This window comes from Anser cygnoides, chromosome 8 (genome assembly GCF_040182565.1).
Source record: "Anser cygnoides isolate HZ-2024a breed goose chromosome 8, Taihu_goose_T2T_genome, whole genome shotgun sequence".
Classification (NCBI taxonomy): Eukaryota; Metazoa; Chordata; class Aves; order Anseriformes; family Anatidae; genus Anser; species Anser cygnoides.
Window position 1 is genome coordinate 12,193,996 of NC_089880.1, and position 20,539 is coordinate 12,214,534.

Below are 20,539 nucleotides of genomic sequence, written 5' to 3' on the forward strand. Positions count from 1 at the left end.
ACCTTGAGTAAATCAGACAGTCAGGTTTTTTTTCTGTGTGTGTGTGTCTCGGTTTCTGTAACTGTAACATGGGAGTATTATGTGCATATATCCCTGGGTCTTGCCTAGATTAATAAATCAATATTTGTAAAGTAAGCCTCGATAAATGCTAACTGTATTAATACGTGTGCTTGAACCTTGCGCAGAAGTTTGGGAACACGCCTGCATTTCTGCTGTGAGAGTGCCTGAAGTGCATCAGGGGCTCTTGGCCAGGGGTGGTCGGCTGGGAGAGACCACTTTGGGTTGTGTTCGTCCTCCCAGGGGACTGCCTGTAGCACAGATCTGCCAGGAGGTCTTGAATACAACTTTTCCACTTAACATGCTCCCCCATCACCCACTGTCAGCAATGAGATTAAATTCTGTGCGACTGCAGAGGACGTTGCATGATTAAAATCCTCTTTTAGAAATTAATATGTACCATCGCTCCGGAGTACGGTGCCTCTTCTCCGAGAAGGGTATTGTCTCCTGAGCACTCAAGGTGGGAAAAGCCACCAAGTGAAGCTGTCTATCTTGGAATTTTATGCTGGTGCACAGTTGCTCTGCTGACAGCTACAACTGCATAAAATCACAGGGACCTGGGGACTTCTCCCTTCACAGGGTCACGGTGATGTGGGGCACGTTTTGCAGGATAATAAAAGGAGGGTTTCAAACTTTTAAGTCCTATCAACAACAGGAAAGATTTCCTGAAGGAGAGGGATGATTCAAGTCCACAGCGACCCATTCTCCATAGCAAATCTCTTCCACATCTGGGTGTCCTGAGCAAAATCCCCTTCCCCCCAGGTGTGGCATGGCAATTCCTTACCTTGTTGCCCAGGTCAGCCCGAAGAAATCAGCAATCAGCATGTTTGCACATCCAAATGCAGCCTTCAGCAGGCACCAGACACTGGTGCAGCCACAGAGGTGCCTTGCACACCAGCTTCATGTGCTCTCACCAAGCAGGGCTGCTCGTTTGGTGCAACCTGAAGCTCTCCGGTTGCCATTTCCATTCTGCTCCTGGTGCTGTGAGGCTGCGTGGCGTGACCGGGAGGCACGGCAGAGTGAGTTATCCTGGGTGGATTGACAGTTTTCTGGAGGAGCTTTTCTGGAAGCAGCTGGTATTTGCATACCCATGCTAAACACAGCCTGCATGCTTTGAGAAACGGGGCTCAGCAGCCCTGGCTGTGCCGAGCAGCCTCGCTTTTCACACACACCTCCCTAGTGCCACGCAAAGCAGACAACAAGAACGAGTCCCACAGGTGTTCCCTGTTAATATACGTGGGGATGTGATTGCTGCCAGTTTAAATCCTGCAATGAAGGTGGTTCATCCCTCTGCAAGGCTTCAGACCCTGTTGGTGAGGGTAAGCACATTTGCTGCTCTGAATTATCCGTTACGAAACTGCTTATGTTGCCAGCCCATCCTTTGGGGCCAGTGTCTGCTGGGCGAGTTCCCCTGCACGTGGCTAGCATCACACCTTGCTAGCTGGGATAGGGAGTGAAAATAACAGCCGTGTCTGTTGTACAGCCCTGAGGGTTTGGGGTTAGAGCAGGCTGAAGCGATGTTCCTAGGCTTGTGCAGTGCTGTTAGGCTGCAAGGGACTGATTCAGGTCACTGTTAGTGGGTGGAAGTCAGTGAGGATTTACATTGCTTATCTTTCTTTTACAATATCCAAAGAGAACTTGAAAATTATTCATTTAAAAAGGGAGCGGAAGATTCATCTTCTTTATAAACAGAAGTCCTGGGTTTTATCTGTTAATTTTTTTTCGTAATGTAGCTGTGGAAGTTCATAAAAGCGTGTATTTCAGAGGGAAGAAATCTGATTTAGGGGAATGATTTTTCATCTGAGAGCGTATATAAAACTGTGCCTTTATTTGCTGTTAATATTTGCCTGGCATTTGAGTCTAAAATGAACTTGTTAAAGCACTCTGCCCTCGCTGCCTTCAGTGGGTGGCAGGCAGCACTTCCACTGCCATTGCCAAGGCTTCCAAAGAATTGGAGTAATAACTTCTTGTGTGCAATTAGGCTTTACCGAGTTAGACTTCCATGGCTGTTTCTAATCTAAAAAATAAACAAAAAAGCTTATGAGCATCTTGAAGAAGTCTTTAAATAACATGAAGGTTGCAAACCTTTTTCTTCTTCCCAAGTTTTTAAAATAGTGATTTATTTCTTTCTGGACCTTGTTTTCTCTGCCAGCTTCCCACTGTGCTTGGTTCTCCTGTTCCCCAAGTTATGCAGGAGCCCCCAGAGGGCTCTGGGGGCTGGGTTTGCTCAGGACCCTTGCTGTAGCAGGTTTCTTGTACTTTAACAGCCTGATCGTCTCTCGCCTTCCTAACTTGCTCCGGGAGGGCCCTAGCTTCCTGCTTGTGGCTGTGCAGGAGCAGTGGGATTTAAAAGGAGTTTGTTCCTTCCCTTCCCATAGTCCTGTGGTGTTCTTAGAAGATTAATTCAGAGTGTTTTAGAGAAATAGCTGCCTTTAGAAGTACGTGTACTGGCTGATTCAGGTATACAGGCACAGGGTTCCAGACTAAAGACGTACAGATGTCTGTGGGGTGGGCACACATCCAGCACATCGCATCCGGGCTGGAGATGCGCCTTTTGTGTTGTGCCTGCGGAGCCCAGGGCATCCCGTTACCCTCACCTGTGCACTTCTGATCGTTCCTCTGCAGCACTAATTTCCTTGTTGGTTCTGAAACGATGTTTTGCAATTAGGTATAATTCAGGCATGTGAAGCTGCAGGTTTTACAATAGCCGTTGCCACCCCCAGACCATGCGGGTGTCTCAGGAGCAACAGGCTGCTGCACACCAGCTCCTCCCAGCTCCTAATTCGGCCCCTGCTGTCAAGGCATATGCCTCGAGCCCTGCTCTCCTGACCCGCTCCAGTCCTCGCCGGGGAGCCGCGGGCAGACACGCGGCCGTGCCCCACGCTAATTCCCCTCCTGTAGCTTCAGGCACGGGGATGTGTGCCCCAGCTGGAAGGCACGTGGCACGTTTGGAGGCCTGCTGGCAATGTACAGCCCTGGAAATGCCTGGACAAATGTGCTGTGGGATCGCAGAGGGCCCTTTTCCCCACACCTGGCAGCTGGAAACACCCACAGATCAAACACTGAACACATGGGGGGCATTGATCCATTTTACAGGTGGGGAAACTGAGGCATGGAGCTGTTGGGGCTCAGCCACCGGTCATGGCAGAGCCTTTCCCTCGCAGGCTCGTGGCTCCCAGCAGCTCAGTCCTGGTTTTCTTTCAGAAAACCGAGAATCTGGGGGAATTCAGAAAAATGCAGACCCAAAGCAGGCACACGGTTTCCAAAATCTGGCTTTCTGCAGCCGTTAGCGGGGGGGTTGGTTTGGGTCAAAATGAACGCAAACACTCCTTTCAGACCACTTCGTTTAGTTTATGGACCTGTTAAGGCAGCAGGATAATCCCTTTAGCTTACCCGTGTAATTCCTAGTGAATATTTATTTTAAAGTGACTTCTGTGCCCTCCGTCATTAGCAGAGGTTAGTAATGCATCTCCCAGCTGCCGGGCTCCACACAGCAGCGGCCGTCAGCGGGAGGCTTTCTCCTTTTGTCTCCTTGCGGGGTTTTTAAACCAACTCTTGCCGGCTTAACCCCGCCAGCTCACCTCTAACCGTGGGGAAGAGGGTGCTGAGGAGGGTGCTGGGCACGCAGCCCCAACGGGGGACGAAGGAGCCGGCGGCGGGTTCAAGGACGCGCTCCCGCGTTAATGTGCGCAGACATGCTCCCGCTCCCGCGCTGATTGGCAAGGTTAACCCGGGGAGGCTGCAGCTTTTTCAGCTGATTTGATTAGACCCACTGCTTTATCCCATTTCCCCCCACCCCCTCGGCCCAGCACCTCCTGATCCTTTTAGCGCAGCCCTTGCTCCGGTAAGCAGCCCTTCGGATCTCCCCCCCCCCCCATCCTTTTTCCGATTTTCGTGCAGAATTTTGACAGAGTAAAGCAGATGATGCAGCCCTAAAGGGAAGATCAGGTGGCAGGGTCTCAGTCTCAGGGGTGTGTTATTGTTACTTGTCAAGGGGCTGCCTCCTCTTCCTCGCTCCCCCCGGCCCTGCCCGCTCCCGGTGTGTATGCACGAGTTTGGGGACCGGAGGGTGAGGCTGACATGGCCCCAGCAGGACGCCCATCGCCCTCCAGTTCCTCCTCTGCCTCCAAAACTGGGGGCAGGAAGGAATCATGCAGCCAGCAACCCCAAATGACAGCTGCTGGTCCCTCGGTCCCCTGTAGCCCAGAGGCTGCTTGAAGTCTCGGCTCCGGTGCTTCGACGTGGGTTCCTTCATCCCACAGATGCAGCCTTGCTAGGACACTGCGGGCTGGTCCCAAAGCCACGCAAACCACATCACATTTCAGCAGCAGTACCCACGATTTTTCTGGACAGAGGTGGCTGTGGTCCCCTGGGAGCAGCACAAGTGGCACTGGTCCCAGTGCCAGGCTCCAGGACTGCCAGAGCCTCCTCCAGCCCCGCTCGGCGTTTCTCTCGCACCGCAGAGGCAAGCGCTTTGTGTGCCTCCGGTTGTCAGTTCTGGGCTCCATCCCTCGTATTAAGCTGATGTCTGTCATATTAAATGCTCCAGGGGAATTTGGAGCCTTGTGTCAGCGTGCATAAGTGCCTCTTGCCAAGTCTCTTTAGTCCTCATAAATAAATAAGTGAAGCCCATAAATTACAGGCGCTCACAAAACCAAGAGCGCCCAAACTCCCAGATGGAAATTACCGGGGAGAGACCGGCACTGCTGCATTTTTGGGAACCCCACACCGACCCGGGGGGAGGTCTGGGCTCTTCGTCACACCTTCATCGCCAGAACTGACCTAAACCGTTGCGGGTTGAGGAGCTCAGCCCAGCCAGGGGCTGGGTCCAGCGAACAGGGCCGACCCCACAGAATCGCCCTGGGGAAGCAGCGCGGGCTGCAGACAATCGCCTGCACGCGATGTATTAAACCTTGACACACTGCATTACTTAAGAGGTCTTGGGGAAAATTAAAACCCTTTCGACTGGGTTTTGCAATGCAGGGGAAATTTTAGTGACATTTAAAAGGTTTCTCTTGTGTTCCTCTAATGGGATAAATAAAAAAAGGCTTGTTTTAGGCCAGCAAATGGGGGGACAATCCAATTTCCCTGATTCCATCAAGACACTCTTAAAGCATTAGCTCGTGCAGTTTTTTAAAAAAACACACACGACAGACTGACCCCTCTGCCTGATGGCTTTGAAAAGTGTCCTGATGCGGAGGTATCGCTCCTACCCGACGCGATTGACCAGGGCACGCGGTCGGCACTCCTCGATCCACTCCTCTGCCCTTAACCCGTTTAGGAGGGCAGCGGCACCGCGGGTGGGGAAAGCTGCGCAGGAGGGGGCACGGCCACCACTCCATTACTTACCGCAGCCATCCGCACCGCTCTGCGGGGGCCGTGCTCGGGGACTGATGCGCGGTGACACGCTCCTTGAATTTGGTGCTTGTGCTCTCGGGAGGGGAAAAAAAAAATGACGTTAACCGGTAACGTTTCTGATGAAAGAATGAAATCTAAGCGGGCCCTTTGCGTTTTTCAGCGGTGTTTTGGCTCAAAATAAATAAAGGTGCCCCTGTGGAACGCTATGTTTGCAGCTCAGAAAGATTGGTGTGTCAGCACTTAGGTGGGAGGGGGCTCTGGGGAGGGATAGCGGGTGACACGGAGCCTTTCACCTCGGGGTCACCGCTTCAGCTCTGCCCCGGCTCGGTGGCCACCGCGGGTGGGTGCCATCTGCTCCCCAGCAGCCCACCCCCTGCACTGGGCTGGTCCCAGCTCTGCACACTGGGACAGATGTCGGGGTCCCAGCGGGCTCCTGGGGCTATTTCAGCAGCAAACGGGACGGGGCCGCCCAGCTCAGCCCTTCGGCTCGGGCCGGGCGGCGCTGGGGGACCTCGACCTCCTGCTGTGCTCACACGCCCCGTGAGCGGCGAGCCTGTTATCCCTGCCACGGCTGGGGTATCGCCTTCAAAAAGCGGGGCATCCCCGGCCATAAATCTGTCTGTCAGAAAGCCGGCCGCGGTTTTCCCTGCGTGCCTCCTGGTCCTGCTGAATTTCATTAGGAACGCCGCTATCACACTCTGAAAGAGCCCTTTAAAGCGAAGAGCAATTCTGCATCTCACTAAATAAGTGATGACAAACCAAACTGCACATATTTAGTCTGGCTATATTTTAATGGCACTGTGGTTCCTCCGAGAAATCCCGGTTACTGACAGTGTGATGACCCGAGGCACTTTTCCCCAGATGTTTTTCCTATCTTTTTTTTTCCTTCCGTATTGGCACTCGATTAAAAGCTGGTTGGAAAGCCGACTGTCTGCGGATGAGCAGCACTAATAAACCTTTATCCTCGCTATTTCTCTTCTCTTCCATCAGGAAATGGTCCCAAAGATCGTAAACCGGGAGGGGAGTTTTCAGAGTACAGCGCGGAGCTGTGCTGGGTGGTGGATGGTAAAACGAAAGAGCAGCTTCGTGCACAAAGGGCCTTATAAAAAAAAGAAAAAAAAAGGTAAATTAGCAACTGACGCAACTCACAGAGGCTGGGAAAAGGCCTTTAGATGTCACAGCCCTTGGAGGTGAAGAGGCAGGAGCCTCTTACATCGACTCAGGCCGCAGCTTCTCCCTGGCAGTGGTCCACTTGGGGCAGGATCCAGGCTCTGATGCCTTCCCCCTCTGGCAGACGGCTGCGAGTGCGCGAACGCCCTCTCTAATTCCAGATTAGCCACAGAGAGCAGCCGTCGGGCTTAAGGAGCAGGCGTGCTCGGGAGGAAGGGCTTGTCTGGAGGCTGCGGGGCACGGCGCTGTCCTGAGGTGCTTTGGGGTGTCTGGGCCGGGTCCCTGGTACCACGTTTGCTCTAAAGGAGCAGAAAAAAAATGCCTGTTGGGCTGGGGGCTGGGGGCCAATGTAATTCGGCTGCCCATTTACCCCAGCCTTCCCCGGGGCATAATTTAGTAAAATCCAGAGCTCATTTAGTGGGGTTTTACAACACCAAAACCGTGGTTCAGACCATCCGAACGCGGAAAGTTTTAATTTTGCACACCAAGCTGAAGAAGGTTTATGAGACCAAAACAGAGTCTCCAGATTCTTTATCCTCACCAGTTTAAAAGCAAAAAAAAAAAAAGAAAAGGAACTGGGACATCCCTTAGGCCACAAACAGCACCTCTGGTCCTTCTGGTACACATCTCCCCGTGCTTGCCAGCACTGCTCCTGGCTGCGGCGCAGGGATGCAGGGATGCGTTCTGCAGCTCCTCCTGTGCAATGCAGTTGCAGCCGTGCCTGCGGCCGTGGGGACTTGTTCAGGAGGCTGAAACCTGCCTTCCAGCCCCACAGCTGCTCTCGCACTCCTGCACGCCTGCGGTGTCTCAGCTTCACCCTGTCATTCTCACCCTGCCTTTGCCTGAGCTGGGCAGACTCGAGGTATCCGCGCAGACACCTGCGCTGAGCAGACTCCTGTGTTTGGTGCTGCTCTGGCCCACGCAGGGAGGGCTTCTGTGCTTTCTCTTTGATTTCCGTATCTAATGGCCACTCAGCTGTTGGCTTTGAAAATGGCACTTTAAACAGAGAGGACATCGAGAGCTGCAGGGTGGCAGCTCCCGTGCCATTAAAGTTGCCAGTTAAAGGTGCAATACCTCCCTGGCTGTGGGTTCAGTCCTTCCCAGGAAAAGCAGCGATTCACAAAGTCCCGAGCCCCTCTGAACTCTTTTAAACACAAGCCTCGAAGTCGGGAGGAGCTCAGGTGAACGGAGCAGCAGCAGTAACGCCCTCAGCTCGCGCCCACCCCGCTAATTTCGGCAGCCCCGTGGAGCATCCTTCTCTCTCCCGGGGCAGAGCTGGTGCTGGGTGACTCGCAGCTCGGTGCTGGACCCCTCACGGCATCACCAGCCTTGCTGCAGGACGGGGGAGCCGTGCTCAGGACGGTGCCTGCTGCCCGCTAAGCTCCCCGCTCCCGGCCACACGTGCTGCCCCGATAGCCGACAGCCGGTCCCACGCGGGCACGGCGCCAGCGGTGACTTTACAGGCTTTGTGGCGGAGATTATTTAAAGGAGATTAACCCTTCTAAACCCCTTAGATTTTAATTATTTCTGTATGTATTTATAAAACCTGCAGTCTGCTGGTTCCAGGGCACAACTGCCCAGTCCCCATCCGTAACCTGGATTCGGGAATACACAGCGCGGCCCTATTACAGGACAGGGCTGGGCTGGGGGCATTCCGCTTATTTATTTATTTACTGCCTCGGTGGAACAATCGACGTCTCAGATGAAACTGAAACACTCTGCCTTCCGATTGTAAAAGGAGCTAATAATGAGGGTGATGTTAAAATAATGCTGCATTAATTGAGCTGTTTGTGAGCCCTCAGTAATTGTTTCGCTTAGGGCAGCCCTGCCCTTAATGCACGCTGCTGCCTATGGACGTAGGGTCGCTGCACTGGCAAGCAGGAGAGGGAAGGAAAGGGAGTCCTGCTTTGTTCCTTTGGTCTTTTACATTGGTGTTGTCAAATGACAAAGCCTGGAAAATCGCTGAGGTAGCGCTCAAAGGAGAAAACCAAAGGGCGTGCGCCTCCACCCTTTGATGCTTTCTCTCCTATTTGCCCTGTTAGTGCTGGGCTTATTAGTTTTTTTTAGAGTTAAGGAGTGATGGAGGGAAGGTTTCCACTCTGCACGTGAGCTGTAAAATCCAAATATTTCCATCTCACAGAGCAACCCAGCTAACCTCGGGTGAGGCACACCAGTCCCTGCAGGAGGGGCAGGACACCTGACGGTGCTGGTAAGCCGTTCCCCCCTGGGGACGCTGGGTCAGAGATGCTGCAGAACCCTTAATACGGGTCACAGTCCTGGCTCGAGGGCGATAGCCCTATTTCTGTGTGTGCTAGGATTGCTGCTGAAATACGACGGTATTTAAATGTGTCTGTTTGTTTCGTAAATACAGACATAAAAGGTGGCTGTTAGAAAGAAACAGACCCCAGAGCATTACGGACCCCGGTGATCTGAGAAAAAAAATAGGTCACTTTGAGGACATTTCCTAAAATCAGATGATTTTGTTTATCCTTGCGCCTCAAGCAAGGAAATAAATGCCGATAGAGCCAAGGAGCCCATAAATAATCTTTTTTTTCTGGGAGAACTCTTTAACATGCACGCGGTCCTACTGCTCCGGTAGTGCACATTTGACCAATAGCAATTAATTTCTTATCACGGCCTTTCCATGAGCTAAGAAAACATTAACGTCCCCATTAGGAGGGGAGATGCGCCCAGCTCCCTGCGCTGCCCCGCTGCCTGCCAGGAGCAGCCAAGTGGCAAGCTCAGGAAACCTTCAGTTTTCCTTCAAGCTGCCCCAAAGGTTAATTTATCTTTTGGGATTTTGGGATTCGCACGGGCAGGGGCTTCAGCTGGAAGCACCGGACCCTTGCGCTCAGCCCCATGCCCTGCGGCAGGGTGGGGGGAGGAAGCAAAGGGTTAAATTTCGGGGCTGTAGAAGCAGATTGTGTTTTCCTTCTATGATGTGGGCTGACAAGACATCAGTATTCTATTCATCTGTTGGGAATTAGGCTGTTAATCCAATCAATGACTCTTGAGCGAGCCGCAGCCTGCCTCCCCACTGGGGAACAATCGGATCAGACGGGAGATTGTTTAAGAGCAGAGCGCGGTCCCGGTGTCAGGTGGAATTTCCAAGCGTTCCCTAGTGAGTTGGGGATGGGAAAGCTGTCTCAGCCCATTTATTCTGCCCCTTAAATAACCAGGTATCTGCTAAAGTGATAAAGCAGCACAAGAGCAGAATGGGGAGCGACAAACTTTTATACGGGGGGGGCAGGGAAGCGCCGGGAGAAGAGATATTTGAGCATCGTGTAATATAGGGCTACAAAGGAGAGAGAGGGAGCAGCTTTCGGCTGTCCTGTTTGCAGCCCGTGCTCATATATAGGTGGTTTTGTACGGCTGGCTCAGCTGCAGCGCTGCGCTGCCTGTTGCAGCTCGAGGCACGGCTCCTTGCAAGGTTCGCATCCCCGTCCTTGCAGTGGGACAACAAAGCCCAAATTTTCCAGGTTTTGTGTTACACTAACACACCTCTGCGATGACCGGGAAGGTGCCTGATGCTGGAAGTAACTGAGAGTACCAAGTATTCCTTGGGGCACTACAAACACAACCCCCTGGTGGTGCTCGGGTGCACAAATCGGGGCAGAAAGGCGCCCCGGGCCGGCAGCCCAGGCAGTCGCAGCAGTGCGCGAGGCGCAGCAATCCGGTTGTTCTGCGATGAAACAGCCACGCTGCGGGGGGATACCGAGGTGCGAGCACTGGGTGCTGATGGCAGGGGATGTGGTAAAGCCCATTGAAACTGCACGTGGAAATTGAGGTGCACCACTAGTCGGAAACTAGGGCAGTGAGGGATTAGCGTAACCCTGGCCCTCTGAACTCCTGGGCCAGCGGGGTTTGGGGGCAGTAGCGGATGCAGGCTTCCAGGGGGGGCGAGTTCCTGGGCATCAGATGCTCTCTGAGCTTTCTTAGATCTGCCTTTAGCAGTAGGTTTGATTGCCTTCATATCAGAGCACCTAAATGTACCAGGAGTGTATCCTCTAGCCACGGGTACGGGTAGGGAGCTCCCCAGACAGAAGGATCCCCAGCTCCCGAGCTCGGCTTTAAAGGGCTGCTGCATCCCTCTTCCCTCGATCATAACGGTGAATCAAACAAAAGCTAATGCAATTTTCTTTGCCTTTCAGTAGCAGATTGTGCTGTAAGGGTCCGTGCCATTAGAAATGTAATAATTGCTTCTCTATGCAGATCTAATTTATCCAGGAGGCACTTAGGAGATAGCCCCAATGATAGCCTGGTGATAGGCTCTGGAGAAGGGCCCAAGAGGTGATGATAAAGATCTGTCTAGCACCTTCCAGCCTGGCGGGTATCTGCCTTGAAAGGGGAGGAAGGGCCAGGAGAAAGTGCTCCTGGAGAAGGACAGCTCAGCACCAGGAGCAAGGGGCACCTGCCAGCCCTACCTGCCTGCAAGATTTAATTGGGGATCTCATTACGAGATATCCAAGCCCCGCATGGGTTAGCTTGGGTTGTTGCAGACCCCAAATAACAGCTGTGCGTGGCTAGTGCGTGGATTTGGGTTTTGCTTCTGATTGAAGTTGCCCTATGTCCTCAGTCCTTGGGACCTTTCCAACCAGTCCCGGGGGCGCGCATCATGATGCTGCACAGCAGCCTGCCCTGAACAGCAGTGACATTGCCAGTGCTTCCCAAACACCAGACCAGTAACCATCCGTGCATGGGACACTCACTCTAAAACAGCAGGTGAAGCAGCCACAAGTGGGTTTCGGCTTCAAAAGCCGAGAAGTGGAAGAACACAGCAAGGTCTGCTTCATTTTCGTAGGGTGAGAGCTGTTTGGGATGCTGGACGTGCTCGCACGAAGCTGCTAGGTGGCATTGTTCCTACACTTGGGCGGTCGCTGTTGTTGCTGTAGGGTTCAGGCATCCAATTCCAAACTACACCACTGCTTTCGTATGCCAGCATTCGCACACGCAGCAACTGCCTCAACTGGACAGGTGTTCATTCTGCAGGTGTTAATGCTCCGTGTCCAAACCCAGGCTGCTCTGTGCAAAATAAGCATAAAAATGAAAATAAAGGCTGTGTTGGGCCATCCACTGAGTTACCTGGTGGGTTCGGGCAGCTTGTACCAGCCCACGTTGCTTGGTTTCGCATACTGGTGGGCATTAGCATATAAATTCTGGTGCGCTTTTGGCTGTAGTCTCACCCGCAGTCATCCTGGGGATAAAATTTGAGAGAGAAAAAGAAGATGATGAGGTTAAAGTAAATTGTTGGGAAGTTGAAGTCTAAAGTGGAAATAAATGAGAAATAAAACCGTTTTTAAAAGTGGAGGGAAGTATTTTCTTGCGATTTTTCATCTCCCTGGCTTGAGTGAGTCTGTGTCGTGCGGCTGTGGAGATTTATATTCACAGCTCCTAAGCAGTAGTTCAGAGTCTGTATTATCCCAGCCCTTTTTATTCACTCACCTTCTAACGACGTAGTGTAAATATTTATCTTCGCTGGCCCATCCATGCTGCCCAGGCCCCGCGCTGTTAAACACTCTTATCACCTCATCGCTCTTATCTGCTGCGATCCCTGCCAACGTTTGGAGCCTGTGTACAGGGATGAGCACGCACCCGCTAACATCCCACAAATGAACAGAAAAAAAAGGTGACGGGAGGAAAAGAATACCTTAAAAAAGTTCATGTGCTATCCGTCAGAAGGAGAGGCTCCCTATTTGTGTTTTCTGCTGTCGTCTGCCCAGCCCCGGCTTCATCGTCGCGGACCAGAGCTCTCGGGTAAGCAGAGGCACGCGTTCGGCATCTCCTAACCAAAGTGCTCACCTGCAAGAGAAGGGACCGGCTGCCCTGTCTGCACACTGGTGTGGATTTATTGCTCCTCTGTGCAGAAGAAAAACCCAATGTGGAGCCACGCCTGGCTTTGTTTTCCCTCCTAAATGAAAGGTGCAGGTGTAGGGGGTGTCCCCCAGGCGGTGTCCGTGCCTCCCTCCCATGGGCAGAGGTTTCTGTAGGCAGCTGGGAGAAGAGACAGGGTGGGTGTGGAAGATCCCTGTATATATAACACTATTTTTAAAATGTCTGTATGTATGAAAACAGTGCAGTCAGCCAGTGGCACATCAGCACATGGCAGTGGGAGCTGTGTTTGGCGGTGTACGCAGCTGCAGGGCTCGGCGCAGACATCGCCATGATGCCGCCTCCCCATCAGGACTTCCAAAAACCCCGTGTCAGGTACACCAGGGAACAGAAATCCCCAAGGAACGAGTCGGGGATGGAAGCACCGGTGTAATCCTCTCCCTTATAAGACCAAATTGGCGTGCAGTGGCCATAGTACCACTTAAGGGATAAGACAGTCGGTCCATCTGCGCTCGCTCCGTCTTCTCTCATTTCTCTCGCTCAAATTTCTCAGGAGCGCCGCGCAATCCCGTTATCCTATAAGTTACCCACTGCTAGCGGGATTTCCACAGAGCGACATCTGTCACAGACCTTGCACGTAGGAGGCACCGGTAGTTTTGCAGCATCTTTGTGGCGATGGTTTGGGTAAACACGGACATTTGTTACTTTTGAAGTTCTTGGCTTGCCAGCTGCTGTTATGGGGTATAATGCAACGGCTCCCGAAGAGGAAATTGTTGCAAGACAAGCAATATTCTTTTATTTGCATGCTCTGTCTTCATATCAGAAGGATAAGTTGTTGGCTGAAACACGAGTGCACTGTCACGGGGCCACACACCCAGACCAGCAGCATTGCAGGCTCAAACCTGGCTCAAGATGTTCTCTGCAGGAGCCCGTCCTTCATGCTCCGGAGCACGTTCAGTGCCCGGGTGTTTTACCAGCCTCCTCACACCTCTTGGGCCTCTTTGCAGCCTCGGCAGCGGCCTTGGACACCTGTCTGTCTGTCTGTCCTGGCAGGTGATCTGTGCCCGGAGGAGGTTTGCCTCCCTGAGACCGGTGGTGGCTGCAGGCTCTGCCACCAGCTGCAGCGCTTGCTCCTGGCAAGGAAATCCCCACCCATATCCAGCAGCGATGCGGCTAATTTTAATATTTTGAAGCTAGCCAGAAGTGTGCTGTGCTGTTGTGAGGCTTTGCTGGACCAGCCACTTGCTTTTTTTGGGGTTACAGCTGAGTTTTGCTGGGGGCACGCAGCCCCGCCGCCGTCCTGCCGCGGCGGACACTCGGCATCGGGAAGCGAGAGGAGAGCTCGGAATCGATCCGCTGTGTGTCGGCCTGCGGGGCTCGAGCATTTGAATGCGGAATTGTCCTTCCTGCCTTTCTCTTCTTTTCTTTTTTTTCTGTCTGTTTAGATCCGTGCTGTTCCAACAAGCGCCTCCTTTTTATATAGAGAAGGGTGCTGCTAAAGGGGCTGAGGGGCAGGCGTCTGTCAGTGCTGTGGCTACTTCAAGCAAAGCTTCACAGAAACACTAAATATTACAGCTGTGTTTACTTGCAGGGGCTTTTGTGTTTCACCTCACAGAGACAGTGCAGCGACGGGACAGCACCAGCTCTTTGTGCTCATGTAGCACTGCAGAAGTGCCCGCTGGAATAAGAACACATTTCCAACTTTTACTGTGCCTTAATGCAGAAACGAAGGGTGCCAGCACTGCGATTACCGAACTTCCCATACTTGCACTTTGGAAATGACCGATGGAAGCATTCAGGTTTTTATGTTACAGATCTATCAGATGATTGGTTTCAGTGGGTATCAATGGGCTCTGGGTTCTGCTGCAGTTGCAGCGCCGTGTGATTTACATTTCCCCAACCCAAAAGCTAAATCGGAGCGAGAAGAAGTAAACAATCACGACAAACACCCCCTCTGGCTTGGTGCTTTATAAAAACCAAACAAAGAAATATCCCCATCGGTTTCAATGGAGAAAAATTAACAGCTCCAGCCTCAATTTGGGAGGTGTCCTTTGCACCAAGACCAGGTAGAATTCACCTTGAGAGCAGTTCTGCGCATCGCGATTTGACACAAACAGTTCCAGAGCCTGGTAGGTGGCATTCATCTACTGAAATGTCCCCAGCAAGAGCCGCAACACTTACTTTCATGGCCCGTCCGATTAGTGCCCAGGTGTGGGCACAGCACCCTGAAGGATGAGCGCGGCCATGCCTGGTGCCCAGCCGCAGCACACAGGGGGCTCGATGAACCGCGCGTCTCCAGAAACCCAAACCAACGAGGGGCTGCCGTCAGCAGCCTCCGGAGGGCATTTTAAGGCCTTAAGCAAGGGACCATGCCGGAGCTTTTTCCATTTCCCTGGATTAAAAATTGTCACGGAGGAAAGAGAAGCGAACAGCATTGCGTTGGAGAAGTGGAACAAATGGCATTTGGCCAGCGGTCAGGCTCAGAAGGGAAAAAAACACGGTGTAAATAAAGTGTAAACAGTGTTTGCATAACATGGGATTAATAGCTCTTTTTAAAAGCAGCAATGGGATTGAAGAGACGCATTTTGTGTGCCAGGACCTGCCCGGGAGCCCAGCAAAACGGCCGGTCAGGCAGCCCGACGGCGGCTCTGCTGAAGCAGCAGCGTTCAGCGCAGGCCTTTGGAAGAGGAACAAATGTCTGGAGCATTTCTGGACCAGCCCTCGGCATTTTGCAAGGAGCTTTGAGGCGCAGCTTTCCTCCAGGCAGGGATTTGTGCCAGGGTGCCCGGGTCCCGTTGTGCCTCTCCGATTCGATCCACCTGCGGGTTTTTTTTTGTCGCTGTTGCTGGCTGAAATTTTGAGAGCGGTGATGCAGAGCGGAGCTCGCCTCCCATCCCCCAGCCCGTGCACACCCTGCATATTTTAAAGCCTGCCTCTCCGATAATTCACCCGTGCTGCTGCCGCCTCTCCTCCTCCTCCAGCCCAGCTCCGGTCCGTGCCGTCCCCAGCGCTGCTCTGAACCTCTCTGTGGCTCTGCACCAGGTCCAATTCCTCATTAACACAGAGGAATTAACAGCTGCCATCCATTGATGGGGTCCGTGGACCCCCCCTTTGCATAGCCCCCTCCCAAAGTTTGGCATTGCAGCAGGGGCCGGGGTAGGAGCTGCAGAAATAGGGTCCCTGCACCACGGCACCACCAAGCATCATTAGTTGCATGGTGGCATGGGGAAGGAAAAATCTCACCCGCCACCTTTTGTCCCAAAAGGATGTGAAAGAGATGCTTGGGCAGCAAATGCCTGCTCTGTCTGCTGTCTCTGCTGCTCCTGTGCCATGTTGGTGCAGAGTCCCAGGGCAAGGCATGGCAGCTCTCACCCTACACCATGGGTTGACCCTAGTTTCTCAGCTGGATATGGCTAAAGTCATTGATATTAACCAGCTTGGAAACCAGACATCTCCAAGCAGCAGTTTTCTGTGTGATTTCTACCTGTTCTCCTGTCCTTTTTTCTCCTTTTGCCGGCTCCAGCATCCATGGTGGGCTGTCGAATTTGCACCTTAATCCCAAAGATGATGGTAATTAAAAACTTAAGTCTCCATAAACAGATGCAAATACATTAAGGAGGCAAGGAGCTGACTTAGAGGCTAATCCCGGTGGGGCAGTGAAAGCAAAGGGGACAGTAATTCCTCCCTTCTGTTATTTCACCTGCTCCCATGGCAGGACGAGGCTGCGGCACGGGGCGGTGCCAGGTTTGTGCTGCTGGGTCTGGGGATGGGACACGCGTCCAGCATGCGGGGAAGATGGGGCAGGACACACCATGGGCTGGTGTCTTCAGTCCGAGTTTGTTTTTGTTTTTTTTTTTGTTGTGTCCACTATGCTGAGCTGTACTGGCACCCAGGTGCGTTACCTGTTTCTTGACTAGCTGGCTGAGGCTGTGCTTGTAGAGCAGCTCTCGGTGGGCATCTACAGTGGTAGATGCCACCAAAGCCTCAGCATTAGTGAGGGTCCCAAAGTAAGGCTGCAGGAACGAAATCCTTCATTTTTATGAACTGAATTATACTGGTGTCATGACGTGACCCACGTGCTGTTATGCGTGGCTAGGTGTCGGTTGCCCATCATGGACTGATGATGGATGATGGGTCAGAGCCTGGCCGCTACGTAGCTGGGTGTCTGGGACTGTTGATCTAGTCAATTAAAATATTGCTGTGATTCACCTTATTTATTTTAAACTTTTTTTTATTTTAAACATTTACTTCTAGCCACACAGCATTGCCTACACCTCTAAAATCAAGTCTCTGTCTCTCTTCCAGGATGGTGAAGGCCAGACTGCGCTCCATTATGGTAAGCTGCCCCTCGCCTTGGTTGTCTCCTCTTAACAGGATGGATTTGCAGCTGGAGCTATGTACAGAAAGCATATTTCAGCAGGAACATCAGTAGGGAAGATGGGTTTGATTAACCAGCGGCTACGTCCACGAGGAATGTGGTCTAACCTCCGAGTGTCCTGGTTACAGGCTGGTTTGGTGCCAGCTGAGAGCTCAACAGATTCTCTGCTGCAAAACCAAGCAGGGCGATGTTACAGCTTGCATCACTCCTACAACTACGTGCTGGTTAGATACAAGATTTTGTAGCAGTTCTTTTAATTGAAAGATTGTTCTATCCCTAAATGAGAAAAGTAGAGAGACTGAAGTGACACATGCAGTGCTGACGTACAGGGAATAGAAAAAAAAATCGATTTAATCTCTATCATAATTTTTTCCAAAATTAAGACATATCCAGTTATTATTTTATACTCCCTCTCAGCGGCTGTCACTGTGTAATTAAGAGCGTACTTGTCATTCTGAAGTGTTTGTGCCTCTTTCTCTCTTTCTGATCTCTCCACAAGGACATTAGCAGGATGGCAAAATTGCTTTGTAGCCCATCGGTCCGAGACACAACACTTGAATCTGGAGCTAGACTACCAGATTCCCGGGCCCTTGAACCAAGACTGCAATTACAATAATGCGGGAGTGTTCCCTGTGTGATCTCTCCTGTAGGATGCTTCATTTTTCAACTTCTTATCCTTCTGACCGAAGCAGAAAATCTGCTGCTTGGTGCTGCGGTGTCTGGAGAGCAGCAGTTTGGTGCCTTGTTCTCTGCCCAGCTCATTCCAAATTTGGGGCTGGGTGTTTAACAAAAACTTAACTGATTTAATTAACGTTATTTCAGAAGTAGTTTCTCTGATCCACCTGGCCAGCTCTGATGTCTAAATAATGGGTTTTCCAGGTTTCTTTTTTGAAATGTTGTGAGTGTTAAAGGACAATCTTCTCTTCCCTCAAGTGTTATCCCTGTAAGTCACCTGTGGGGAAGCCTCTGGGTCTCAAGCCCATGGGTCTGGTCTGCAGGAGATTTCCTTCCTAGTTCCCTTATGTAGCAGATCTGGCCACAAATAACCTGAATCTTGAACCTCTGTTAAATGAGGCAATTACTCTGATTCAAGCTGCTACTGGCCTGAAACTGGGGCTCGCCAAAAAGTTGGTGCCAGCCAGCTCTGTAAGGGCTTTGTAACGGAGGCATGCATTGCTGCACAGACACCAGAGCTGCAAGACCGGTGCCGGGCAGAACGCGGCCTCCCCTTTTATTCGAGCCTTTTCTGGGAAGGGTTAAGCCCCACGAGCAGCTGCTTTTAGGGTGTAGCCATCCCTTTTTATGAGCAAGCACAGCCTGACAGCTGGCCTTGTGGCGACAGCTCTCCTGATTACAGCCGGCGTCGGACCTCAAGATGCACCGGGCTATAAATTCTGCCTCCTTCCGCCCGTCAGGGCGCTGACCCTGGGTTTAAGCGGAGGTTAAGCGGAGGCCAGCGCTCAGCTGCCTCCCCAAGGCTCCTCTTGCCCGTGGGACTGGCTGGGCGCGAGCGTGGCCTCCCACTGAATGGCCTCCTGGTCTTTGCCACCCATCCATCCATCCATCCATCCATCCGTCCGTCCGTCCATCCGTCCCTCCATCCCTCCATCCATCCATCCCTCCATCCATCCATCCATCCATCCATCCATCCATCCATCCATCCATCCATCCATCCATCCATCCATCCGTCCACCCACCCACAGGGAATACTAAAATCATTGCCGCTGCCGCTCCCAGAGGAAATCAAGGCTTCTCCGAGCACTCGCGGCCACGTGGCCGCGGGGTGGGCAGGCTCTCTATCCTCACAGGCGCTCTGTCTTCCTTGTAAAGCACCATCTGTTCGGCTCTGTCTGTGCCGTGGCAGGGCAGTGGGAGGGGACGCTGGAGGGAAAATAAATAAAAAAAAAAAAAAGGAGAGAGAGAGAGAAAGAAATTCATCATCTGAACCCTGAGGATTAATGGAGTCGGAAGGCAAACTGCGCTGAATGAAAATTCATCTTCACCCTTGCTGGTGTCAGGGCTGCCGCTCCGGCCCTTGACAAATAGGAGTTCCCAGGGGGCGATAAATCCACCCCCCCCCCAGGGCACGCGGCCCCCGTCCCAGCGGGAGGAGGAGGACGGGCACCGTGGATGCCGCTGCCTTGGCATCCCTGGGCTGCTCCTTTTCCGCAGCCACCCCCGGGTGCTCCCTCCCCAGCCCCTCCGTCCGGGTCCCCCATGTCCCTGCTGCCACCTGCTTTGTCATCAGCCCTGTCCCTTCCCCTTTTTATATTTTTCCATCTGAGCTCCAATTGTAGGTTGAATTTATTTTAATTAAACGTTGCTGCTTGTCCCTTTGGGTCAGGACAAAAAAACTGCAGAGTAATGCAGAAGACACTCTAATTACTAAATTTAATGGCAAAAAAAGCGTTAGTTATGTCGTAAAAGTTACATAATTAAAATTAAAATATAATATATATATATGAAATTAATTATATGAAATATAGTTAAAACCAAGAGACACCAGTCAGACAGGAAGCCTCCTTCGCAGTCTTGTAGGGCAGATGGGGCCGGGACAGTGTTGGCCTCACTAGGATCCACGTGGGAAGGGGAGATGGAGCCACTGGGACTTTTGCTGGTGTTAGCCAGGCTCAGTTCTTCAGCGCTGAGGTTTCCTGCTTTTTTTAACACCCCTTTTTTAATGTGACATCTGTGCCCTTACCCGATGTCCCCAGGGTGATGCCCCACAGGCCAGCGGCTCCGCGGGATGCCGGGGCTGGGATGAGGACAAGGGAGGTTTCCAGGCCCTGTCTCCTCTTTCCCTCGCACTATGAAGTCCAAACACAAGCAGTGGTTGGCTCATCCCCATTCTTGCCCCTGGGACACCCAGGGGAAGTCACCAGCCACCGCGCTGGCCCAGGGCCGCCACCACGGAGCCGGATCGGGCCTGTCACCACGACCCACCAGCTAACCCTTCCCTTTCTCCCTGCAGCCGCCGCCTGCGAGTTTTTGGACGTCGTGGAGCTGCTGCTGAAGTCGGGAGCCGACCCCACGCTGCGGGACCAGGAGGGCTGCCTGCCGGAGGAGGTGACGGACTGTAAGGCCATCACCTCGGCCCTGCGGCAGCACGCCGCCGGCGGGACCTAGCGCGGGAGGACGGACATCGAGGCCTGCAGCGAGGCCCCTGCCCTGAGACGGGCCGGGGAGGTTTTAGAGCACAGGGTCTGGGCTTTCGGGCGCGAAGGCCGGCCTCCCGCGGGCAGGACAGGATCAGGGTTGTGCATGCTCTGGCGTTTATCAGTGTTCTGGGGGAGGGAGGGGAGAGAGGCCTGGAGAAGGCCCCGATGTTGTTTTACTGTGTTCAAGGCTGCTCCTGCGCTGGCCAGGCGGCGCCTGGCGTGGCCCGGCCGCTCGGCTCTTCCCTTTGGGGCGAGGCCCGGTTTATTTTTATTTTTTTTTTCTCATGGGTCCAAGCAAAGTATTATAAATAAAAACAAGCACAGCGTCGGGATGGTGCCTCCGTGTGTTTGCCTTGCAGGGAGTGACATGGCTCCTGGGAAGCCATCAGGATGGGTGCCCCCATCCCGGGGAAAAGAGGGCTGAAATACAGCAGGGCCATGCGGACCTGTGCCACTTCATGCATCCTCTTCGCTGGTTTCAACGTAGAATAAAACCCACAGGCTGGGTTTTTTGGCTGACACTGATGGCGTTTGCTGTGCCGGCTTGGCCTCCACCAGCATGCATCGGTCATACACGGGGCAGGCAGAC

General features: G+C 52.7%; 1 protein-coding gene across 3 annotated transcripts in view; it reads left to right on the plus strand.

The window, feature by feature from the left end:
• ACBD6 (acyl-CoA binding domain containing 6) overlaps positions 1 to 20,282 on the plus strand; it is an 80,563-nt gene extending 60,281 nt beyond the window's left edge. For 2 of the 3 annotated variants that reach the window (XM_067001537.1, XM_048073377.2), the window contains 2 exons: positions 16,720 to 16,750; positions 19,764 to 20,282. In XM_067001537.1, coding sequence (XP_066857638.1) covers positions 16,720 to 16,750; positions 19,764 to 19,918 — 186 coding nt within the window. In that variant the 3' untranslated portion in view covers positions 19,919 to 20,282. The other variant, XM_067001536.1, reaches the window with a different exon arrangement.
• Positions 20,283 to 20,539: the final 257 nt, after the last annotated feature.